The 19044-nt window shown below is 41.6% G+C and overlaps 1 protein-coding gene across 2 annotated transcripts in view; it reads left to right on the top strand.

Annotated features, from left to right (window-relative positions):
• The window catches only part of TMEM121 (transmembrane protein 121), a 34781-nt gene extending 19808 nt beyond the window's left edge, over window positions 1-14973 (top strand). For both annotated transcript variants that reach the window (XM_043983740.1, XM_043983741.1), the window contains exon 2: window positions 868-14973. In XM_043983740.1, coding sequence (XP_043839675.1) covers window positions 1390-2370 — 981 coding nt within the window. In that variant the 5' untranslated portion in view covers window positions 868-1389 and the 3' untranslated portion in view covers window positions 2371-14973. The remainder of the gene's footprint in view (window positions 1-867) is intronic.
• The last annotated feature ends 4071 nt before the right edge of the window (window positions 14974-19044 follow it).

Here is a 19044-nt window from a genome sequence, read left to right as displayed (position 1 = left end):
TGCAGAAATATGATTAATGTTATTATGTATATGTATATGTATATATTATAAAACCTATATCAGATTACCTGCTGTCTAGGGGAGGGGGGAAGGGAGGGAGAAAAATCCAAAATTGGAAAGCTTGTATAAACAAAAGTTGAGAACTATCTTTACATGTAACGGGAAAAAAAATACTTATAATTTTTTAAAAAAGAAAGAAAAAATATTATTTTAAAATACCCTCCAAGTAAGGAGGTTAAAACTTTTGAGACTTGTGTCAACATTTCCCTTTTACAAAACAAAAAGTTGGATTAAATGATCTTTAATGTTCCTACCATCTTCAAGTCTAATCATTAGGGGATCTTAGAAGTGATTCCCTATGGCCTTCAGAGCCTTCCAGAACCTGAAACCCATAATGGGGACATTATGAGGACATTTTTTGGGATAAAGGCCACCTGTTTTTGGAGGAAACTCAGTCCTAGTGTCTCCTTAGATGAGCTTGTAGGAAGTAAGAAAAAGGACTGATAGACTTAGGTGCAGAGGGCTGTGGGGCTTAAGGAACTGGGAAGCTGAGAGATAGTAAAGGGGACTGAGTCGCTGAGGGACTCCTGGGGTATAGATGGAGACTAAGGCTTTGTTGTCACCAGGGGACAGATAGAAAATTGGATGCTGAAAAGCATTAGTAATGGAAGAAAACCCATGGTTGAGGATCATGCTCTGTTGATCTGGACGAAGGGGCCACCTTACCTAAGTCCGTTTATCCCTGAGTGTTGGGAGGGTCTGGAATAAGGGGTTAGGATTAGAGATTGCCTTCTCCCAAATGCAGGTTAGTGTAGCTAAGCATCATGCTCTGATGCCATCACCATGTTTCTTTTCATGTTTCCTCAGGTGGTGCTTGGGCCCAGATCAAGATCCAGCTGTGTGAAGGGTTCAGAGGAATAGTGCTGGAAGCCAAGACAGGTGGAAGCCACAGAGAAGCTCCATGGCATAGTTGTGGTCCACCCCAGGCCTCACCCTCATTTTCATCCCAGACATAGGAAGGTTTCCTCTTAGTACAAGAAGCCACAGTGTCATATCCCCCATTCCTGAAAAAGAGGTCACCTTCCCATCTTCTAAGGTGTGAAGGAATTTTCTCCCCTTTAGGCTGGATGATGGCCCTGGATCAAACTTCATCTGAAGCATTGCTTGGATTGTACTGAGTGCTGAAGAAATCCCTTCTTTCTGGTTCTTTGTGCATAGGGAGGCTGCCCATAGGTCTTAGGGTAAGATTTCAAACTCTTGAGATATATGAAACCTGACTTCAAGCTCCAGAAGGGTTGACTTCAGGTTCTTTGGCCCTCAAATGTGAGGTTCTTGGAAGAGGGGAGGGAGGTCAGGGGAGGTGAGGCCAAGAGGCAGCTAAGGCTCACCATGGTGCTTCCACCACCAGACAAGCGCCACGTGTGCCTGACCACAGTGGTCATCATGAGCAGCATGTGCCTTCATAGGATGCCTACCTTGTGGAGTCAGAGCCAAGGCCCACGGAAGATTGGTGTGTGTATCATTGTGCTGGTGGGTGATGTGTGCTTTTTGCTTGTTCTGCGCTACGTGGCCGTGTGGGTTGGGGCTGAGGTACGCACTGCGAAGCGTGGCTATGCCATGATCCTCTGGTTCCTCTATATCTTCGTGCTACAGATCAAGCTTTACTTCATTTTCCAGAACTATAAGGCTGCCCGGCGGGGTGCTGCTGATCCAGTTGCCCGCAAGGCGCTGACACTTCTGTTGTCCGTGTGTGTGCCAGGCCTTTTCCTGCTGCTTGTGGCCCTGGATAGTATGGAGTATGTGCGCACTTTCCGCAAGAAGGAGGATCTGCGTGGCCGCCTCTTCTGGGTGGCCCTGGATCTGCTTGACCTGCTAGACATTCAGGCAAACCTTTGGGAGCCTCCACGCACAGGGTTGCCTCTCTGGGCTGAGGGCCTTATGTTTTTCTACTGCTACATGTTGCTGCTTATATTGCCCTGTGTGTCACTCAGTGAGATCAGCATGCAGGGTGAGCATATTTCCCCTCAAAAGATGATGCTTTACCCTGTGCTCAGCCTGGTCACTGTCAATGTGGTCACTGTCCTGGTGCGTGCTGCCAACATGGTGCTCTTCCACGACAGCCGAGTCTCTACTATCTTCATTGGCAAGAATGTGGTAGCATTGGCTACTAAGACCTGTACCTTCCTGGAATACCGGCGCCAGGTTCGCGACTTCCCACCCCCTCACGGGGCACTTGCCCTTGAATTGCAACCTCCTCAACCCCCCCCACCCCAATTGCTGCACAACTCAGTGCCTCATGCACCACCCATTCACAGTGGCCCTGGTGCCCCCCATGGGCCTTCCCCTACTCGAGACACACTGGACACGTGACAGGTACTGCCGACCATGGCCCCTGCTCATGTGGATGAAGCTTGGGCACATGAATCTATGGAGGGACTGGTGGGTGGGCAAGGAGCACATGTGGTTTGCATGGGACAGCAGGGCCAGAGCCAGAATGGGAGGAGCTGCTACCTTCCCTACACTCAGGCTCAGCCTGGGATCCTCGAGGCCTCTTCATCTCAGGAATAATCTGGGGTGTCCCTGAAAACCAAATGGATCCTCCATTCCTTGGACCACCCTTCCTGGGCCAGAGAACTTCCCAGGGCATTTTAAGGACTGTCAGGGCTACTTCATCCAGGTCAGGCTAATTGAGCTGTAGCCCTGGGAATGAATCCTTCCTTTGCTGGATAGAGAAGCAAAGGGAGGATGAATATTTCCCATGTTTCCTGAATTTAGGCCTGTGGATCTATCATTTTAAAGACTCCTTTACAATTTTCTATTCCAAGACTGTGTCTTTAGAGTCATAATATCAGGCCCCAGGGTACTTTTTGAGATTCATATATTGGCTCATAGTATGTGAAATGTATGTGACAGATTGGCTCTATGGGCTTGTGGCTGGTGGCTCTCTGGGGGTGATAAAGATTCAGCTTCTTATTTCTGTCTTTAGGATTTCCTAATCTGTCTACTCTGGGTCACTAGCATTTTCCCTGGGAGAGATTTGCATTTTACAGATATATCACCCATATATTCCAGACACCCCATCCCAAAGGCCCTTAGCACATAGGTTACCCATCTGTCCTGCATCTTTCCTGAATTCATCCACAAATATAAGAGTTTATGGTCCCTGAATCCAGCCTTTCTCTTGTCTAGTCACTAGACTACCTCTGACCTGTTTGAAGAGCTCTGACCCAGGAATTTCAGAACAAGGCCCTTTAATAGTCTCCTTCCTCTTGGGAAGCTGTTGAATGATTCCTGAGCATTTAGCCCCAGAGAATATAGCTGGAGACTGAACCCTGATCGCATCTCAGACAGAACCTCAACTTTGGTTATTGATTGAGTTTCTTTGCTCTATGGTGAATCATACTCCAGACTGAGCAACTCAGGCTTATCTTCTTTCTACTAGTTTCATTACTGAATCCAGGGATGCCTTGTCTCCTGTGTGGTGCAGTGAAGAGACACATGAGAGCAAGAGTCTGACACTGCAGATCCCTAGTTTTTGGAAAGATCCAGTGGAATTTCTAAGATGGTTGGGTATCTATGTTCATATCTTGTCCTTTCCTTTCCCCATTTCCCCTTCTCTTCAACTTGAAGATGCATAGGTCTTATAGGACTGTGATGAGATGGAATGATCAGAACAACAAACTCACCCTGGACAGCAGTTGAGGAGCCCCATTTTAGGATTAGGCGCTCTCTGGACATTCTGTGTTGGAGGTTTGGAGTTTGCTTGGGTTTCTTTTTCTGTCTTTTGAGATTCATGAACACTGCCCCAAAGAATGTATGTGTGTGTGAGAGATATGTGTAAGAGTGTGTGTGTGTGTGTGTGTGTGTGTGTATGAGAGAGACAGAGACAGAGAGAGACAGAGAGATATAGAGAGAGATCCTTAAGGTGGAAGATCATCTAGTGTAACATGTACCCAAATAGGGTCCCTTATAGATATATAACATCCCAGACATGTGGTCATTCAGACTTTTGCTTGAAGATCTCCAGCAATGGGAACCCCCTCCCCTCCATTTCACTCACTCACTTTATTACTATTTCTGCCTTATGGAGCCAAGCAGAACAAGTCTAATCTTTTTTCCACATGATAAGCCCTTCAGATCCTTGTAAACAGTTAGCCTGCTCCAATTCTAAGCCCTAACCCTACTAGTCTTGTGAGGTAAACTTTCCCAGTCTTTCAACTGATCATTCATGGCACGGTGTCTGCTCCACTCACCATCCTAGTCACTCTTCTGTGAACCCACTCTAGCTTATCAATGCATTTTTTAGATTGTGGCACCCAGAACTAAACAGTACTCCAGAAGTGATCTGATCAGGACAGAGGGCAGTAGGGCTATCATTTCCCTCCTTCTGGATAATGGGTCAGTGCTCTGAGATTCCCCTTTTCCACATAGAAGAAAGGCCCTTGCCTTTCTACGTTCTGACAGTCCAGAGCAAGGATGGCCTATGCTCTCTTGACCCCCAGTGAACCAGGAATGCTCCTGGAATTTTTTCCAGCATCCACACATCCAGCCTCCCAACATATGCCACCATTCCCTATGTATTTTCTTTCTTTTCTTTTTTTTTTTTTTGGTGAGGCAATGGGGTTAAGTGATTTGCCCAGGGTCACATAGCTAGTAAGTATCAAGTGTCTGAGGCTGGATTTGAACTCAGATCCTTCCTGAATCCAGGACCAGTACTCTATCCACTGCACTGCCTAGCTGCCCCTCCCTATGTTTTTTCATGGGCCTCTGACTTCCTCAGTTTATGACTCCCGCCCTGCAGAGGCTTGATGCAGTAGAAGACCCAGTTATGTCTCAGACTAGACACCAGAGGGCATACTTTCCTTTGGATAGAGAGGACCCAGAATTTATCCAAGGGAAGTTTTGTTTTTTTGGGCACCATTTCCTTTCTGAAATTGTCTAGTAAGCAGTCTCACTGGTCAGTATCTTTAGGGCACAGTCTGCATGGATGCTTGCACTGAGAGATCAATCACAGTCCTGGTACCTAAACCCTTGATATTAGAAACTTGGTGTAGTAGAAAGAATGTTAGGTTTGGAGTCAGAGGACTCCTGGTGTTCTAATCAATCAATCACAAAGCAATTATAAAGCATTGACTGTACACCAATCACTGACTATCATTGATTCTCATCTCTGAACAAGGAGGTTTTATTAGATAATCCAAAAGGTCACTAAGTTCCATCCTGGGTTTCTCCCCAAATCTATCACATTACACTCCCCCCCCCCCCCCCGCCAGTGACTCATTTTTACTGTATCTTATCCTCTAGTAGCTTGTATGTCACCCTTAAGCCTTAGATGGAAAGGTGGAGATGTCTCAAGAAATTACTATCCAGGTCACTTTGTGAAATGTGAAATATTCTTCCTTCCAGGCTTGTGGGTCTACTTCTCAACCTCTCCCAGTCCTTGGAGACAGCTCTCAAAGAAGTTTCCTTTGTACATTACTCCCTATTCTAGGTCTGTGTTTAGGCCCAGGTTAACTCTCCCAACCCCCAAATAGGAAGGATTAAAACCAAATTTTTAAGGCAATTGAAGGGAAAAGCCCATTAAGTACAAATAAAATTCCAAACACCCTGGAAAATCTAGTTGGTCATTCAACTTTATTTACCTTGTTTTGGGGTAGAAGGTGTCCCTGGGCCAGGGAAGAAGCTTTTCTTTTATCTCAGAGGCCTAGAGCACTTCTCCTTTCTTCAATACTAAATCCTGACCAGAAGAGCTCACAGAGAACCATGAAGTTAGTTAGCCACATGGGGGCAACAGAGATGCAGAAATAAATACTCATAGGACTATAGGATATACAGCTGTACAGGATCTCAGAAATCATTAAAACTGACCTCCTCACTTTACAGATGAGGAAAATGAGACCAGAAGTGACTAGGTGAGTGACTTACTCAATATCATATATTAAGTATCAGAGCTGGAATGTGAAACTCAGGTCTTTTGATTCCAAATCCAGTGTATTTTCTACTTCAGCATGTTATATCTATGAAACATCCATCTCCCTACCAGTGGTTGCCTCTTCCCAGAAAAGATTCCTAGATGCTCTACAGAAAGCTCATGACTGCATTATTCCTTGAGATGATCAAGGCTGCTTAATGTCCTCTTTTCCTACAGGTTGTATCTCCTTGGTTCCTTATAACTGATAACTACACTGGGGCATCAAAGTCAAAGGTGTTGGGGGAAAACTCCGCTAGGCCCTAATCCAATCCTTTGGCTCAACCTATGTTACAGATAGGATGTTCATCACAGAATCCTGGGAGCAGAGCCATGACTAGGAATTCTGAGGAATGGGGGGATGTGGAGAGAGACCTCTATGCTCATCAAGAGAAATCCTGAGACACCACTTAGGACACCACTTGGGGGGTGGGGTTGGTGGTGGAGAGAGTACCAGGATGGAACAGTCTGGGGAAAACTCCCCTAGCGCATGAGAAGGCTTCGAGATCCCCACCTCATTCAACAACCTTCAATACCAATGTAACCCTGTGAAAGATAAGCCTCATGTGGTAGGTAGAGATAGTCTGCTCCAGCTGAATGCTATCTTACTTGGAAATAGTAACCCATTCCCTCTATAGAGTGTGGCTTATGCCTCTGAACCATAGTCAGTTCCCAACATCTAACCTCCTAGTTACCAGAAAGAGGGAGATGGCTGCTGAGAAAAGGGTGCCATGGTGGTGGGATCCTGGAGGTAGTGGCCTCAGGCTGTACAAGAGAGAAGAGGCAATCCCATAGCACAATGCTGGTAAAAGATTATGAAGAAAGTGAACAGTGGGATGCAGATCTCACTACAGGGAGGAAGCATACCTAACTGGAAGTCAGTCCCCTGAAGGAAAGCTCTTCTCTCTGATCTATAGCTCTGTCTAGAAGGTAAGGCCACTGGGTCTTTGTTTAATGAGACCCTGAAGTTGTGTTGGACAGAAAATTGAGACCCAGAGATAGATAATACCTCTTATAATAGTGAAAAGCATTGGTAGTGGAATCTACTGCTGAACTCCACATACCCAGTGCCATGTTCATGCTCATTCTGTGGGGGAAGGGAAGGTGAGCCTCCTGTACTGGGGAGCTCACATCATGGAGCTTGACATAAATGAAGGTTTTCAGTCTAATCCCCTAGCATAAATTCATTTCCAGCACACCCTCATTCTTAGGAAATTAATTCTCCAACTCATTTTAACTCCCAGCACTTCACTCCTTATAAGCTCCCAGTACTAACTCACCCTGAATCCACAAATTGAGCACAAGCTGAGGCTCATTTCCAGCATACCCTTACACTTGACATATCCTCATGTATAGCATAGTTTTAATCCCAGTAAATGCTCAACACACCTTTACTTCCAACATTATCCAACACAAACTCCCAGGACAACTTAATACCTAGTATGACTTCATAATTCAATTTAATAAGCAATTATTAAGCATCTCTATCACTGAAGATGTAAAGATGAACAAGTCCTGTTTTTACACAAGAGTGTATGATGTAAATTAGATTATAATAGGTACAAAGGAAAAGTCCAGACTGAGAGCAATAGAAAAATTTGTAAAAGTAGAAATACTTTTCATCTGAGGAGAATCAGGGAAAGCTTCACAGAGGAAAGGATGACAGTGACTTCAATAGACACATTTTTCCCCATAATGAAACTGTATAGAAGTAAATTCAAGATCTTTTGCATTCCTAGTTGATCTTTTGTTTTTCTCCTTTTTATGACTTTCAACTGTGTTTAAATCAAAACTCAGCCATTCTAAAACACAGAGATGCAAATTCAAAGGCTGTTTCTGGGGTCTTTACCTCCATAGTCCATGGAAGCCACTACCAGGACCTTTTCTGAGGAAAGGAGGAAAGATATTCTTCTCTTCATCCTCAAGCCTACCTTTCCTACATTGTTTGGGAACCATTTTGAACAGAAAAACTACTTTGACCAAATTTAGTATGAGTACTACAATTGTGGTAAGGAAAAAAAAATCCCAACAACTGGTTTTGTTCCATAAAGTCAAGGGAAGGCCAAAACTGGTTTATCCAATTGTAAAGTAATATTCAATGTGTTATTTAGCTAATTGTGCAAAAAGGCCAACTGAGATTGCAGGTAAACAATCAACAAATTCATCACCAAGTAAGTGTATATACATCCCTGCACCATGAGCTCAGTCAGGCCGTTGTTCTTCATTTTTGAAGAGGATATCTGACTTGCATATGAATTAGATTTAAGTGAGGCAGAATTGTGGTCTTCAATGCCTGAGCAAACTCTAAGAGCTCCATAGTACCTGCTTCACAGCCACCTTCATGGCCATTGGAAGAAACTGTTTTCATCTGCCTGTTCTTCTAGAGAAAGTCTTCACATGCTCGGGGTAGACATTCCCCTAATTCACCAACAGGTTTGAAGCCTGTCAGTCACCCTCAATATAGTTTAGCCTGTCTGCCAAGATGGTTTACTGGGGTGTGGCTGCTGCCCATGCTACAGTTTCTAGGAGGCACAGGTGAGAGTTGGATGAAAGTTGAGCACCGAAGGTAGATAAGCAAGCCCTCACACCAGAGATGCTAGTCCTCCCTGAACACCCCATATACCCCATGCTTTGGGAGAAGAGAATTTTAGTAGAATATAAGCTCTTTAAAGGCCCCTGTCTTTTTTCATCTTTTTTCCTTGTGTGTCCAGTGACTTGCACAATTCTTTGTCGATGGCGATTAATAAATATTTACTAAATGAATGAATGGAGAACCTGAGAAGCAGGTCTGCATTCTAACTTCAAGAAGCTCACAATCTAGGAGAGGACATAGTAACAACAGACCTGTAATTCCTATGTAAACTTGTGGAGCAGAGGTTTCCTGTAGAGTTAGTGGAATGTTAGATTAGGCTCAGGAGTGTGTGGGAGGCAAAAAATAGTACTGAAAGTAGATCCAGGTCTAGGACTGAGTTAGGGCTGTTAATTAGTGCTGGATTCAAAGACCTAAGAAGAGGTGTTTCAAATTTTAAATTGGGGTTTGCTGATATTCATTCACTTTTCCAGTATGGAAATTTTATTCTAGTTCTTTTTCACATTTGTTTCATAGTTCAATATTTGAACTATAGACAAAAAAGGTTTTAAAAAGAGTTATATTGGGAAAAAAAGGGAAGATAGCAAAAAAGGGATAAGACTGATGATCAGAGTTGGTTACTAGAGAACAACAGATAATGGAGAGAAGATAGAGCTGCCCAATTTTGTTTTCTACAAATGATCTGCAGACTTGAAAAGACTAAACAAAAATGAACAGGAAGTTGTTATCTTAGTAGCAACTTGTCAAAGAGTATTGAGATGCTCTTGATGACTTCAAATCACCAGGCCTAAGTACACAACCTCCCATGATAAAGAAACAATTAGCAGGTGTGACTGATAAACTACTATCAGTGATCTTTGAAGAGTTGAGGAGATATGCCAAAGGGAGAAGTAACAAAGAACTGGTAACTTTCCTGATATTCAAAACATGTTAGACAAATCTGACAATAAATCTTACTTTGATTTCTGGAAAAATTTTAGAAAGTATTATTAAAGAAATGAATAGTGAACACTGGAGGCAATGATCATATAGCATTGGTATTAACAAATCAATTCAGGCTAAACACATTTCCTTTTTTCTTACAGGGATACTAGACTGGTAGATCAGGGGTGTATATATATGTATATATATATGTATATGTATATGTGTATATACACACACATATATACATACATACACACATCATTATCTATCTATCTATCCATCCAAACATTGAAGTTTTAGCAAAGACAGAGTTTCTCATGCTATTCTTGTGAGAAAATGGAAAAAATGTAAGCTAGACAAGTAAAATTAGGTGGATTTAGAATAGGTTGTATGGTCTGACTCCCCAAATAGTCATGTACAGCTCATTGTCAACTTTTTATAGGATCATAGATCCAAGAGCTAGGAAAAACTTCAGAGGACATGTAGTCCTGTTTTACAGGTGGAGAAACTGAAGCTTGGGGAACTTAATTAAGTTATCCAAGGTTACATATCAAGTAAGCCTCAATAACTGGAATAAAGGCATAAAATTATCAAATCTGCATATGACACAAACCTGAGAGGAATACTAACTTGCTGGCTGCCAGATTTAGGATACATAAAGATCTTGACAGGCTAGAACATTGTATTAATCTAACAGGATCAAATTTAATAGAAATAAAAATATAAACTTGGGTTCAAAAAATCAACTAAGATAAGGGAAGTATGGCTAGACAGTTAATAATGTCCATATCCAAGGAAGAAATAGTCCTGAGAATGCTAAATTGGAAAGTGTGCAGAAAGTGACCAGGGTAATGAAAGAACTGGGAAATGTGGCTTACAAGGAGGTTTTTTTTTTTTTTGTTGTTGTTGTTTGTTTGTTTGTTTGTTTTTTTTTTGGTGGAGCAATGGGAGTTAAGTGACTTGCTCGGTGCACACAGCTAGTAAGTGTTAAGTGTCTGAGGCCGGATTTGAACTCAGGTCCTCTTGAATCCAGGGCTGGAGCTTTATTCACTGTGACACCTAGCTGCCCCCATACAAGGAGTTTTGAAAGAATTATGTATGTTTAGTTTGGGAGGGAGGGTGAAGACTTAAAGAGGGTAAAGACTTAAATGGGGAGTGGAGTGGGGAAAATGACAGCTATTGTCAAGAATCTGAAGGGTTATAATATGGAATAGATTCAATCTGTATTGCTTGGACTGGAGAAAAAAAACTATAAACATTGAGTTGAAGTTGGAGAGAGAGAGAGGGAGAGAGAGAGAGGGTTATAAGTTTGATGTAAGAGAAAACTTACTAATGATTAGAGTTGTCCAAAATTTGAGTAGGTAATAGCTTCCTCCTCAACTTCAAGTAGAGGCTAGATGACCACTTATTAGGTATGCTGTAGAGGGAATCCTTTTTCAGTTATGGGTTGAACTAGATGGCCTCTGAGGTTTCTTCTAACTAAGAGTCTATGACTGACCTGGGCCCTTCGAGTCAGGAAGTTCACAGTCTCTCAGGGGGAAGACATGGGAGGAATAGACTCAGCCCTTGTCCTCAGGGAGCTCACAATCTGGGAGAAGACAGAAGATATGCATGTGTATGTGTGTATGTATGTGTATGCATGTATATGTGTGTATGTGCATGTGTGTTTGTATATGTATGTATATATGAGTATTATATATGTGTATATATATACATATATATATACACATATACATATACATGTCAGAAAACAGCACAAAATACTGCATGAAAAATTTTTGGATGTGGTTCTCAGTGCTCATAGAAATATTATAGCTGGAAAAGACCTCAAAAGTTATCTAATCCAAGCTCCTCATTTTATTGATGAGGAAGTAGAGGTCCAAACACTTGTCCAAGGATACACGGAAAGTGACAGAGGGAGGTCACTGGACTGGAATAGAAAAGGAAGTGCTCCCTAGAGGAGGTGGGATTTAGGGTGGCTATGAAAGACTGGGAGAAATAGGATTTTGGTGGAGAGTCTGAGACCGTATGATCAAAGGTATAAAAATGTGAATATGAAGAAGGGATATGAGATCGGATCAGCTTGAGGGAGTATGAAGGAGAACAAAACAGGAGACAAATAATTCTGGGAAGGTAAGTTGGAGTCTATACATATATGGTAGCATAGAGAGAACACAGGTTTTAGAGTTAGAAAATTTGGGATCTGTATTATCTATGACCTTGGTGAGTCACTTGACCTATATGGCTATAAAATAAGGGGTTTGGACAGATGGTTTTATCCCTTCTTGCTCTAAATCTAAGTGTGTACTGAGTGTCTGGATGAACCCAACAGTCAATGATGGCCTATGCTATTTTCTATTCATTCCTCAGCTTCTTCATCTGAAAAATGAAAGTACTGAACTAGAGGAAGTCCTTTCCAGCTCTAAAATCTTTGCTCTAGATTATACTTTGAATTAGCCATGATTGTCTGACTAAGGAATTTGTATTCTGTAAGGCAATAGGTAGCCCCTAAAGGTTTCTAAGCAGTTTGACAAACTGTGTGAATGATTGGAAAGGGAAAGATTTAAGATAGGGAGATTAAGTTATGAAGCTGTTGCAGTAGTCTGGGTAAGAAGCATTTTCCTCACATCATTCAGGAAGGTGAATATATTATTACCACTATTTTGTAAATGAAGGAACTGAGATTGTGACTTACATAGCTAGTAAGTAACAGAGCCAGTACTTGACATTGTTGTCTACTATTAGTCTAGACGACTTTTCCAGTTTTATTTCACACTGCATCCTTCTGGTATCCTTTTGCTCCAGACCATATCAAGTACTTGCTGTTTTTTGAATCCAGTCTCTTAAATATATTCCCTTGATCTGGAATCTGCCAGTTCAATTCAATAAACATCCATTGAGCTCCTATTATGTGCCTGGATTGTGCACTGGGGATATAAAGACAAAAATTGTTTTCAAGGAGCTTACATTCTTACATTATTTTCTAGAAATTCTGAACAATATTCAAGACCCAGCTTCCTCCTCTACAAAGCCTTTTCTGATCTTCTAGTTGGAAACAACCCCTCTTTCCTTTGGGACTTTGGATTGTCTTTGCTTCTCCTTAAGGTCTGGGTAGAGAATGGAGATATCTTTTATGAACTTTGGGACTGTATTATAACTGTTTTTGTATCTGTCCTATATTTTCCCTTCTGGCCTGTGAATACTTCTTGGAGATGGCAGAAAAGTGATGGTCATAGTCCCATGAAGCTTCTTGATTGCATGTACTCAGAGAATATTTGCTAAATTATCAAAGGAAATGATCCAGCCCTAGTGTCCAAACCAAAGTGGGCTAGGACCTTCTTCTTAGAATAGGGGAGCATAGGTTTCTCTCATACCTGCTCTCCCTCCCCCAGGGGCCCCACCTGCACACTACCCCATCCCCCATGTAAATTCCCCAGATGGCTCTGTGGGCTAGTTGGGACTTTCCAACCCTCTACTCCCACCTGCAGAAGTTTCTGTTCTTAGCATTTTTAGAAACAGATTTGCAAACCCTTAGTGAGATTCTCACCATGGGGCTGCCCATGTGACCTTGTTTGTTTGCTAATTCTGCACTGGAAGTGAGATAGGGGAGGCAGGAGAATGATAGTGTGTGGGGGGGTGGAAGGTCCCAATTTGGGAGACAATAAGGAACTTTTGTTTAAGTGTATTTGTATCCCAGGCCAGTTTGTAGGAAGAGACTGGACTTTGCAAGGGTTTGGGATTATGTGTGTAGAAGGTGTGTTAGGAGCTCCAAAAGAAGTAAGGGGAGATTTCAGCTTAGGTTATAGAAGCTTTATGTTTATTATCTTGTTGGTCACAGTCAATTTGGATCCCAAGGCTGTGTAGGTATTCTTTCTAGTCCCTCAATTCTCATAGCTCTACAACTGACCTTGTCAACTTGGATTTTGTAGGGAATGGATCTCTGGTCCCTCCAGCATTTGAGTTCAGAGAAAAGTAAGGACATCACTGTAGAAAAATATCCTGGGGAGGAGGGGAATACTGGTGAAACTGAGCCTCAGACCCATCCACCCTAAAAGCTTCTTTATTCCTAAATGAAATAACCAAGTTATAGAGCTGCTAAGTATGGAAGTGGCTTTTGCATTTTAGACACTGAACCATCTCTGGTCTCCCTTGTTCCAGGACAGGTGCCTCCTTTGTGAGCCAATGGGCCCTGGTTCACAAAGTTAAAAAAGTTAACTCAACTTTTTTTAACAGAAACATCCCTCATGTGGAATTACCTCTAAGGGACCTCAGATGCCATAGAGTCTAATCCATAAGTGGAATCCATAAATGTAAAAAGATGTCCTATACTATCTTATACCATAGTATATATACACTATATACTTATAAAAGATATCCAATACTATCTACTTAGCAGGTGGATATCTATCCTATGTTTAAAGACCTCCAATGAAGGGGCACTATGAGGCAATCTCTTCCACGTCTGGACAGCTCTAATTGTTAGAAAGGTTTTCTGGGCATCAGGCCTGAATCTGCTTCTCAGCAGCTTCCACAGTGCTCCTGGTTTTGGATAATATTTTAAAGAATTGAAGGCTTCTTTTCTATAGCATATACCCAGTATCTTCAACTGAACAAACATGCCATACATTGTCACAAGGTCCTTCACCATCTTGTTTGCCCTCAAGCTTACCAATTCCTAAAATACGATACTCTGAAAGGGATACAGTGTCCTACACCAGAGAAGAATTTAATGGAACTAATCTTCCTGATTCCTGGAATACCAGGAATCAAGCATCTCAATTCAGTCTGGGCTCACATTAGCTCTCTGGGACTGCCATCCAAGGGATGGATAGGCAAGCCCGAGAATCCCAGAAGCAGCAGTGCTCTGCCTCATCTCCCACTGACCCTACTATCAGACTGCCCCAGAAGCTGTTCTCCAGGGGAGCTGGAGGGTAGATAATGGACAGAGCAATTGTTTTGGCCGGTGCTGCATCCTCCATCTTCTCAGCAGCAATGGCTAAAGAAGACCAAACCAAAAAGATTTTTTGATACTAAAATCATCAGATGGTTCAATATCTGAAATAGATATGGTTTTATTAATGGAAATGTCATTAAAGGAGATGTATTATCATATATTTCCCTTATTGCTACAGCTTAAGGACCATTGAGCCTTTCCATTTATCTTGTAGCCTAAACCTATATGTGCTGTCCCCTCCATTAGAATGTGAGCTCCTTGAGAGCAGGGACTATTTTTATTTGTATCTCCAGTACTTAGCAAAATGCATTGTAAATTGTAAGCATTTAATAAATATTTTTTCATTCATTCTTTCATGCATGCATACATTCATTCATATCACACTGTTGACTCATTGATATTGCAGTACACTAAAACTCCCATCTTTTTCGAATGAATTGTTTTTAGATACCCTTGCAACATTTTGTACAACAATGTGATGCTGACCCAGGTTGGAGAAGTCTGAACAAACTTGGAGTCTAATTCTTGGTTCAGAACTATTCCCCAAATATGTTAATAAATTGGTATCTGGTTTATCAATTGGTTCCTTGTGAGTTTAGTTAGTGTCTATTCCTCAGGATCTGCTCATACTCCTACCCTTCCCAACTGATAAAATAACATTTTGGAGTCTCTAAAACCAGGGACTTTGACTATCTTTGGCTACCTAATTTTCTCTGATGCAACAAAGGCATCATTTTACCCAACTCTGTTTCTGGGTCCCTTCAGGTTATGAATATCCTAAATATTGGCTCTTTCCCACCCTATAAAAGCCAGACTTGGCTGGATTCTCCTTCTTTCTTCTCTTGTCTGGGCCCATGTGAGTTGGACTCCTCTGTCCTTTTCTCTTTCCCAACATTTCATATAATTTCTGCTCTTCAGTTTAATTCAACTCAATTAATTTAAACTCAATTGAATTCAACCCACATTAATTTATCTCCATTTAGCTTAATCCAGTAAGAATTTACTGGGCCCTCTCTTTCTTTACCTCTCTCACCCTTCAAGCTGGAAGAGATGTCAAGGAGACAGAAGATCTACATAAAGATCATCTAAATTATTTAGGTATTGATTGCATTTTGGGATTTTATATGTTAGCTGGAGAGATGGGACTTTTACCTGATGATGCAAGTTTGTCACAATTGGGCTAAAAGAGAAAGCATTTACTGCTATACATACATGTCTATCCTACAATAACAACTTTATAGGATGGATAAGGTCAGGTGCAAACTCATTCTCTGTTATGGGATCATAGAATATCAGAGATGGAAGAATTTTAGAGGTAATTTTTTACACAGGAGACAGGAACAGAAAGAAGGGAAGGAATTTGTTCAGGTTATGTAGCTAAGTGTCAGAATGGGGATTCTACCTTGTATATTCTGACTCCCACTCTTCCCACTATACCACTACCTAATGTATTAAGAATGCTTACAATTATTCTGAAAATGCAGTTATTGTCAACTACATATATATACATACATACACATATATATATACACATACACATACACACATGCATATATATATACATACATACACACATATATATATACACATACACATACACACATGCATATATATATATATATATATCCATCCTGTAACTACAAAGTTATGGGTTGGATAAGATAGGGTGAAAATTCAGTCCCTTTTTTTTAAAGACTCAGGTTTGTTGAACTCTTTCTTTTCACCACAGTCCTTGGCTATGTTCTTTGACATTGTTCCCATCTTAGCAGAGGATCTGTGGCTCATTTCCCAGGAAAGGGCCTGAAGGTACTCACTAAGCAAAGAGGACAGGGAAGCTAAGACCCTAGATCCTAGGAGTTAGAATATATTTTGAGGTCTGTGAGGGGATGTTATCTAAAACTTGCTTGTCTCTAGCATTGAGCACAGGATTCTGCGCAGAGCAGGTGCTGAGTCATTGCTTGTTATTTTTGCTGTAAAATATTTCATAAGGTGATGGAGGCAGGAAGGGGTAGAGGAGATGAAGGAAGAGGTCATAAATAGACAGAGATGAATTGACTTCTGTTGTGAGATAGAAAGTAACTTACTCCTGGCCCCTGCAGTGGGGATTGGGGGCTGTTCCTACCTGCACTATGGCTAAAGGGTAAAGCAGGGCCTTTGTCAAAGTTGCTTCTGCTTTATCCAAGAGGAGGCATTTTTCCTACACACTATATAGCTAGATTTTTTTAAAAAGAAGTTTCACATGTTAGTTACAACATTGCCCTACTTGTCATTGTTCTCTTTCCTTCAACTTACCAAAAAATCCTTCTCCTTTCTAACAAATAAACGAATAAATAAAATCATGCAAAACAAATCTATACATTGGCCATGTCTGAAAATATAGTTCTCATTCCATCACCACCTGCCAAGAGATGATTCATCATCAGTTTTCTAGACTCATGGTTGGTCATTGTGCTGATTAAAGTTCTTAAGTCTTTCGCAGTTGTTTTCCTTTATAGCATTGTATTCATTGTTTATTCTCCTGGCTTTGCTTCATTCTGCATCAGTTCCCCTATGTCCTCTCAGTTTTCTCTGGATCCATTCTTTTCATCATTTATTATAGTACAATAATGTTCTGTTGCATTCACATCCATATACTGTCTTGTTTCTCTCTCTTTTCACAAATCTGGTTGTCTTTAGGTCTATGTGTAAAAGCTCATGCTGACTTCCCTGTCAAGACCCCTCTCCCTGCCTCTTTGGCTTCTGAGTTGGCTTCCCTGCTGCAGTTCTTCTACCAACCTCCACCAGAACTTTATGTTCAATTCTAGATTGGATGCAGAATTTTACTTCTGTTTCTTTTCAGTTTCCATTAGCATTAGTCTTCTGTATCCATTTTTATATATTTGCTGGGGTATATGTGGGGGATCTTGGCTTCTATATAACTTACTGGAAGTTCTAGAAGGAATCATTTACAGAACATGATAACCCTTTAAATACTTGAAGTAAGCATATTTCCCCTTGGTCTTCTTTTCTTCAGTCTAAATGCCCTCATTTTTTTCTCTCAGTTTGTATATGGCCTGGCAGCCTGATATAGTGGAGAGAGATCACTGCATCCTCTTCCTGTGTTGGCTATTTAATTTCTGTGTGTCTGAGCCCAGTTTTTTCATTTGTAAAATGGCAATAACAATTGCCATCTACCTCACATGGTTATTTTTGAGAAAGTATTATCTAAAAACTCCCAAACTAACAATTGTTCTATATAAGAGCTCTATCTATGAGCAATTATTATTTTTGTCACTTTTTTCAGGTTGCTCTCCTTTGAATACTGCCCAGTATGTTTATGTTGCAGAGTAGAAGGTCTTCTATTCTCAAAGACCTGTTTTTGATATTTGAAAGTCTGTATTGTGGAGGAGAGACTGAATTTATTTTGATTGGCTTCAGAGGGAAGGAGTGAGAGCATGGGAGGGAAGCTTCAGGAAAGCAGATTTTAATCTGAAGTACAGAAAAACTCCTGAGTATTTAGAACTGTTCAAACTCTCATTGCCTTGTGCTGCTTCCCTAGGCAATGAGATGACTTCCTCATTACTGGAGATCTTTAGGTGGAGGCCTTTTTCCTTGCTCAGGGCCAGGTTATATATATATATTTTTTTTAGGTGGGGCAATGAGAGTTAAGTGACTTGCCCAGGTTCACACAGCTAGTAAGTGTCAAGTGTATGAGGATGGATTTGAACTCAGGTCTTCCTGAATCCAGGGCCGGTGCTCTATCCACTGCGCCACCCAGCTGCCCTTCAGGTTAGATTCTGAAGCCTCTTCCACCTTGAGCTTCTGTGACACTCTGAGAGGCAACATGGTGTGGCAGAAGGAAGGATGGATTTGGAGTCAGGGCACCTGCCCCTTCCCCTGCCTCAGGGCCCGTATTACTTTCTGCAAATCATTGTACCTCTATGAGCCCCCGATTCTTCCTGTGCAAAATGAAGGAGGCTGTATTAGATGTGGCTTCCGAGGACTGTTCTAGTGGGACAACAGGACAATGGGACAATGACAGAACAATGAGGTTCCGGATGGTGGGTGATCAGTAAATGCAATGAGTCCAGATGTAGGTAAGATCAGAGCAGGCTTCACAAAGGAGGCAGGACTTAAGCTGTAAGGAGAAATCCAACTTATATAGTAAGAAAGGAGGGAGTAGAGGGGAGCATAAAGAGGAGATGAAAATTGCCTTGAGTGAGGGAGAGGAGGTTGGCCTATAGGATGAAAGAGATAGGTTGCAGCTAATTGTGGAGGCTCTTGATTACTAGCTTAAGGAGTTTGGCTCTGGTCATTCATTCATTCTTTCAACAAACAAACAAACAGTTATTGTGTACAGAGTACCATACTCAGATAAGATATGCCCTCATGCATATCTTAAGATGACCTTGGTCCTGAGTATGATGACCCATGTACTGGGGAGGCTGTGACAGAGATGAAGAGAATGAAAAGAAGCTGTAGAATAAGGGAAGGGGATAACTGGCTCTGTGAATACTATTTGCTGTATTCTCCTTGAAATCCCACAGCTCCACAACACTGAACCAGGAACCTAGATCCCAAGATCCAGGAGCCCAACAGCATAGGAGCCATGAGGTCAAGACTTCAGAA

The sequence above is a fragment of the Dromiciops gliroides genome, chromosome 2 (genome assembly GCF_019393635.1).
Source record: "Dromiciops gliroides isolate mDroGli1 chromosome 2, mDroGli1.pri, whole genome shotgun sequence".
NCBI lineage: Eukaryota > Metazoa > Chordata > Mammalia > Microbiotheria > Microbiotheriidae > Dromiciops > Dromiciops gliroides.
This window is presented reverse-complemented; position numbering and strand designations above follow the sequence as displayed.